The sequence below is a fragment of the Prunus mume genome, linkage group LG8 (assembly GCF_029339155.1).
Source record: "Prunus mume cultivar Tortuosa linkage group LG8, ASM2933915v1, whole genome shotgun sequence".
In the NCBI taxonomy this organism is placed as follows: domain Eukaryota; kingdom Viridiplantae; phylum Streptophyta; class Magnoliopsida; order Rosales; family Rosaceae; genus Prunus; species Prunus mume.
Genome location: NC_142705.1, coordinates 1,937,763 through 1,944,564, shown reverse-complemented (window position 1 = coordinate 1,944,564; position 6,802 = coordinate 1,937,763). Strand labels below are relative to the sequence as shown.

At 39.0% G+C, this 6,802-nt stretch overlaps 2 protein-coding genes across 2 annotated transcripts; one reads left to right on the top strand and one right to left on the bottom strand.

Moving 5' to 3' along the window:
• Positions 1-1,172, top strand: LOC103341189 (uncharacterized). The gene has a single exon (XM_008244668.3). It carries the CDS (start codon positions 104-106, stop codon positions 719-721), a length of 618 nt encoding a protein of 205 aa, XP_008242890.1. The 5' UTR covers positions 1-103; the 3' UTR covers positions 722-1,172.
• Positions 1,173-1,574: 402 nt separating this feature from the next.
• Positions 1,575-4,530, bottom strand: STP7 (sugar transporter protein 7). Its single transcript, XM_008244669.3, has 4 exons — positions 4,145-4,530; positions 3,159-3,478; positions 2,253-2,879; positions 1,575-2,137 (listed from the first exon to the last, which is right to left on the bottom strand). The coding sequence occupies exons 1-4, from the start codon at positions 4,287-4,289 to the stop codon at positions 1,676-1,678; spliced, it is 1,554 nt and encodes a 517-aa protein (XP_008242891.1). The 5' UTR covers positions 4,290-4,530; the 3' UTR covers positions 1,575-1,675.
• Between the last annotated feature and the right edge of the window lie 2,272 nt (positions 4,531-6,802).

Sequence of the window (6,802 nt, the reverse complement as noted above, 5' to 3'; positions counted from 1 at the left end):
GCATTCCTTCTACTAAAACAAATTTCCAGAAGCGTCTAAGTAATATCATTTTCTTTTTTCTTTTTCTTTTCGTTCTTTCTGCTCTCTCTTCTCCTCAGGGAAAATGGGGACGGCGATTCTTCGTTCCCAGGATTGCCTTCGAGGGCGGCTTCGCCACGAAGCCCTAACCCTAACCCCTCGCTCCGGATCACGCCGAAGCCCTAATTTTTCTAACCCGAACCCTAATCACAGCCCCAACTATGGCTCTAACGCTAATCTTCATCAATCTCGCCGCAGGAAGAGAAGTCCGATGGGATTCCAATCCAATCAACATGATCGCGGTCGAGATCGGTACTCTGATCGCGCCATGGTTGCGAAGGTCCCGGCCAAAAACCTGGTGATGGGCCAGGTCAAGATCCTGAGGCGCGGGGAGGCCTTGAGCCCGGAGAAGAACAACCGAGGACTCGGAGTTGTTTCCGGCGATGCTGGCAAGCCGAGGGCAAAGAGCGAAGATGTTCCAGATTTGGTACTGGGATCGACGGACCGTTTGGGCCCCGACCCGGAGACTGTTCAGAAGCAGATTAAGGTTGCAGAATTCAAGGTCATGGATGCGATTTACGCTGGATCGAGCGCCTTCTACGCGTCTCCACCCCCGAGCTCAGTGCCTTTGCCTGCTTTTTTGGGAAGGAACGGCACGGCGACAAGCGATCTGCGTCGGCTGCTGCGACTCGATTCGGTGTGACCACTCGGCGGCATTCGATGGCTGGAAAGCAGGGGAAAGGTTCTGGCTTGGCAATCTGGCAGTAGGGGTGTTTGAATCGATTGATAGTGATGAATACGAGGGAGAGTTGAAAATTGTTCGGTTTGTCTCAATTGCTTCCTTTATTTTTTCAAGAGGAAAGTTATATTGAGTGTTAGCAAATGATAGCGTGTTGCTAAGTTTCTGAATATGAAAGAAGAAGAAGAAAAGGAGTAAGTAGTAGGAAGTTTGGATCTTGCTTTGTATATCCTCAAGTAGGAGTAAATGTGTGTGAGTTAATGGGCTCGTAGAAGTTATAATGATGTAATTTGAGTCTGCGTCTGTTTCGTCTTCTATTCTCTCACTATAATGTTAGAAGTGTGTATTCATAAGAACAAAAGAATGTGTTAGTTTTACATTTGTTGGAATAAAATCTTAGATTTGTACTGCTTAATGTTGCTATCAATCATTTTGTCAAGTTTTGCAACTTCTCTCTCCCGCCGTTGGTTTGAATGTTCTTTGGATGCTTATCTTTGTTGTTGTTGATGCCAAGCCTCTGGTGCTGATGATGGGAAATGGGATTCGAAGTTTTTCTTGTTGGAAATGGTTTCGGGAATAATATAGGTGCCCTGCCCCTACAACAAGGCTGCTGCAATTTCATTTCTTGTTGGTAAATAAAAGAATCTGTTAAAACCAAAACCTCAGGCACACACAAGACAAGAAGCCAGCAGCACTGCAAGGCACAAGGCTCAATCCTAATAAGAAATGGACGTTATTATTTTTGAAGGATTGCTTTCTTGCTTGCATGCTGCAGTCAACACAAGAGATTGCTCTGGGGCTGAGAATCCTGAGATCATTTAAATAAAAGCATAGATATTGATTTGATATTGCTGCTGACTTAATTGTAAGGGTGGTCATGTGCTTACTTCGTTTATATCCACTAGACTCTAAAACATGTCACACTGTGGAGTTGTTTGGCCTACGACTAATAGAGCTATCAACTTCAGGATATTCAGGCACTATCCTCTTCCAGAACCAGTGCTTTCTCCACATCAGTATCATCTCTTCAATAGGAATTCCCTTGGTTTCAGGCAGGAACACGTAAACGAACACCGTCATCACAGTAATCCACCCAGCAAAGAAGAGAAAGATCCCGAATTTTAACGCACATAGGAGGGCAAGAAAAGACTGTGCTATGATGAAGGTGAACAGAAGGTTCACAGCCACTGTAACGCTTTGTCCGGCTGATCGGGTTTCCAGTGGGAATATCTCGCTTGGCACTGTCCAGCCGAGCGGACCCCATGACCATCCGAAAGCTACCACAAAGAGGCAGATCACTGCCACCACCAATACTGAGAATCCTTTTGATAGCTCTTGATTCTCACCTAACTTGACCCCCAGGATTATGGCGACTATGACCTGTTTCACACTCAAGAGGAGAGAATATTAAGTGTTTAGAAAGCCTTCTAGAAATCCAAAGGAAAGAAGGAATTTTAATCAGTTGTTAGTGTTTATGAAGAGAGATCAATTTTACCTGGCATAAAATCATTATTATTCCACCACTAATGAGCAAAACTCTTCGACCGAGCTTGTCAACTATTGCAATAGATATCAGTGTAGATGAAACAAGAACTGCTCCAGTTAAAGCCGAGGAGTAGAGAGCAGCATTTCCCCCAAACCCCATACTTTGAAACAACACTGGAGCATAGAAGAGAATTGAATTTATGCCTGTGAGGATCTGGAATGTTGGCATGAAGATTGCCATAACCAGTTGAGGCCTGTTCCTTCTCTCCAGGATGTTCCTGAAAGGGTGCTTTATTGCACTAGCAAACTCACTTGCATCTAACATGTCCTGAAACTCTGCACTGACATTTTCGGTTCCTCTGATTCTCTCCAGAAGTTTTCGTCCTTCTTCTTTACTTCCTCGTTCAATTAAGCTATTTGGTGTCTCAGGAAGAAATATTCCTCCCACCGTCATTACTGTAGCAGGTACTATAGCCAGGCCTAGAGAGAGCCTCCAACCCCATGGTTCGAGCTTTTGTGTTCCATAGTTTACCATGTTTGCTATGAAGATTCCTAGCGTAGTTGCCAACTGAAACATCATGTTTAAGCCTCCTCGAAGATGAGTTGGCGCCATCTCTGATAGATATAGTGGAATAGCCTTTTAAGACACAAGAAGGAGGCAGAAAAAATCAGTTTTATTTGAACATTGAGGGTGCTTAACATACAGTTGGTTATATTCTGATTCATCTACAGTCTATGGTCAATAAATTGTTGCCAGAAAGAAGTCATTGTCTCTTCTGTAAATTAGATACATTTAAGTCCTTAATTAATATTCTCACATTCGTGCTTCTCACCCTGCCATTTGGCTCATGTGGTAGGCCTTAAAGGAAAACAAATTTACATTTGGTAGTGATTAAGGATAAGCAAAGTGTGATACCTGATTTCCAAATCCAATACCAACACCAAGCATGATCCGACCCAAGAGAAGCATGGCCAAATTGGCAGCTGCAGCATTTAGAGTAGCTCCAACAAGGAAACTGATTCCACCACAGATTATACTTCCGCGCCGTCCATAGTTTCTTGTAACTGGAGAAGCCACCAAAGATGCAACTAAACCGGCGAGGTACAGAGAAGAGGTGAATGCTGCAAGACCTTGGTTGTCGTACTTGCAGTAGTTGTTTTCATGTGCAAGCATTTTTTGTTTGTACACCGTTTTGAAGAATTTATGAAGAAATCCATCCATTGAGGTAACCCCACCTATTGATTGTTAACCAACATTTTAAATGAAATCTTCAGCAAGACTATCCCCTCAATATTTCACACGCATTCAGTTACAAATTAATGCTGAAGTTCCAATAGTTTGTGATAGCTTCATTTTCTGCTGATTGATTCATTCATGACCATCAAAAAGTAGAGTAAAATTCACATGAATCAATCTGCTGATAGACTAACCATGACATTTTTCATACTTCCTAAATTCTTATATTATATTAGAGCAAAAAGTAGCAGAAATCAGGAATTGCAATCTAGATCTCGGTAGAGCAGCCTCTGGAAACACTGCATGTTGTACATATATAATTCAGTTTCTATTCTGTTGTTACTGGTTTCAATGATAATTAATCTCATCACCATTTGTTGCATGTTAAACTTGTATTTCTCTGTTTCTCAACCAGATTTCTTAACCAGGGAAAAGTGATGCATATTTTTCTCCCTTCTCTTTTTTAGCCAGCCAGATATGCAGAATTTATAATACCAGGTAAAAAAGCAGAACTTTTCAACATTAACTTTGCTTTCGTGTCATCATTCTACACTTGTACGTCTTGGTAGATTACGTCATCAAAGCCAAAAAAAGCCCAGAATCTAAGGAAAAGAGCTTGGCAAAAAAGCAGGTGGGTGGGTGCGGTGAGGAAATGAAAAGGTTACCTGAAATTCCGATATCATAACCGAAAAGTGAGCCGCCAACGGCAGCAACAATGCAGGCAACGATAACATAAGCGGTGAGCTTGCCTTGGTACTGCTCTGCTCTCTCCTTGGCCACGCCGGCTGGAGCAAAAGACCCACCTGCCATTTCCAAACAGAAAGGAGCTGCTTCTGAAACTTCACCAATTTCTCTGAGATTCTGATGGTACAACACACAGAAACAACGTTTTTAACCTTTTGAAATGAAATGAATGAATATGATGAGCCTGGCTCACTTGGATTTGGTTCGGGTTTTTATATCAAAATCCCAGTTGACTGAAATGAAATGAAATGAAATCCCCACTTGGCTCTCTGAATAGGACAGAAGTAATATCCCGCAGCGTTGAGCTTAGAAAAAGAAGAAAGAAAATTTGTTTATGTTGATGTGTGCGTCAGCATAGTATAAAATATCGAAAATATCGATGAAATATCGATGTTATTATCGTTTTTTAGATCACGAATATTTCATAACATATCCATGAACATATCATATAAATATCGATAATATCGGAAAATATCGATGTCGATAATTTTGGTCACAGTTCAGCAATATTTTGTCAAAATATCGCTATAATATCGTTATAATATCGAAAATATCGATGTAATGAAAAAAAGGAAAAAAAAAAGCCCAAAAGAGATTCAAACCTTGCCATTTCACTCCTTCAATGCCTTAACCACTGTGTTGCTTATGTTTCTATGAGAATATGCTAAAATATGTATATTTATATTGTTTTGTTTTGAACAATTACATGCAAAACTATTTTTGTAATTTATCATTTGATAACTGCTTTTCATAATACACTTACTCTACACATAGAGATGATGAAGATAGTGAAAATTTTGAACCTCATAAGAATTATGTATGGTACCAAGTCACTCATATATCTTATCATGCAATGTATAAAGTGTTAAATGTTGTAGTAAATCGTTATATATAAATGATTATGGTGTGTTTAATCTTCTTTCATTAATTACTAAATATTTTCTACACTCACAGCGTTTATCAGCTCGCTATATAATCAACTTAAATCAGTTAAACCCATCGTGCAATGTATTTAATCCCAATTTTTTGTGATAAACTAATAGATAATTGAATGAATAAACATCCTCCAAAGTTTCAATAAAAATTTCCAAGTTTCTCTTACAATTTCCGTGATTTTTATACAATTTTTATCGATATCGATAATATTCCGATATTTTCATCGAAATTTCAGCATTTTTGGATTACCGATATTTTCGATACCATCAATACTTTAGACCTTGTGCGTGAGCGAAGAAAGAAGAAACTCTATTTTATTGTAGTTTTGTTTTCTTTTTTGTTTCGGGGGCGATATTCGCTGCCTTGTAAAGTCATACTCCTGTCATGTGGTGTGTTGAATGCCACCGGAGTGCGGAAGTTATGCGGGGAAGAGTGAATAGCTCCCCTTTTTTTTGTTGCAATGTTATAACTTATTACAATGGTCGACATATCTAATTCTTACCTTAACCTGGATTTTTTTGGTTGATTTTACTTGGTAATTGTACCGTACGGATTATCCTTTCCTTATCCCAAGTGGATGAGACATTCATTTATGGTAATTAATAAAAAGCAACCAACAGATCCCTTCACAGAAGGAAATGCAATTCCTTGAATATTTACATTTGGATTTTGAGTTTATTATTTCTTTGAGTGTGGATAGCCCTGTTGTGGTGCATAAATAAAAAGAGAGAGTGTTGAATTGAATCAGTGATTTAATGCTGTATCTACAATATTCAAGAATGAAATCATGAAACTAGAAAAAGAGAGAGAGAGAGAGAGAGAGAGAGGTCTCAATTAGCTTTTATGATGATGATGAGTCGAGAGAGAGAGAGGTCTCAATTCACTTTTATGATGATGATGAGTCAAAATGTGGATGGTCTATTATGTTGAGTTGTAGCCTCCGCTGTCCACTTTGGTGGGCTGGGCAGATTGTTGCATGCTTTTAGTTTCATATTTGATGCAGAATCTCAGATGTTGTCTGCTCTGTTTGGAGTTGGGTGAGTGAGACACAACATGTATGGTATAGTCCTAGTCTTACTTTTGCAAGTCTTTAGCCACTCCGCAATTATATTAGCACTAAAGTTCGATGCTTTGGATCACACACAAAAAGGGCAAAGAAAAGGTGCTGGATTTTAGTAAGATAATCTTCTTCTTTATTTATTTATTTATTTTAATATTCTGGATTTAAGTTATTCTTGTAATTTAAGATGAGCAGCTGGCTGTTGAACCCCTTGAATGATTGTTGGTTAGTCTGCCTCTTGAATGGTTGTTGGGGAATATCCCAATCAATATTTCTCTCTTAGTAAATTTAGGTTTTAGGCGCAAAAAAACTTTCGTTTTTGGAAAAAACCAAAATTTTTCCAAAATAAAAATAAAAAAATCTCTCAACTTTCAAACAAAAAGCATGCAAATGTAAGGAATTCCTCAAGAACTCCAAAAATAAATAAAGGCATTTTTGTCCATTTTGGCTTCTTTTCAAAATATCTCTTCTTTCTTTCTAGTATTGCAGGCAAATCTGATAGATGAGGTCCCAGAAAAAGCAAAAAGGTCGTGAAAGTTGGGCTATTTTATGAAAATTTTCCTCCTCATATTCAATAGCATCA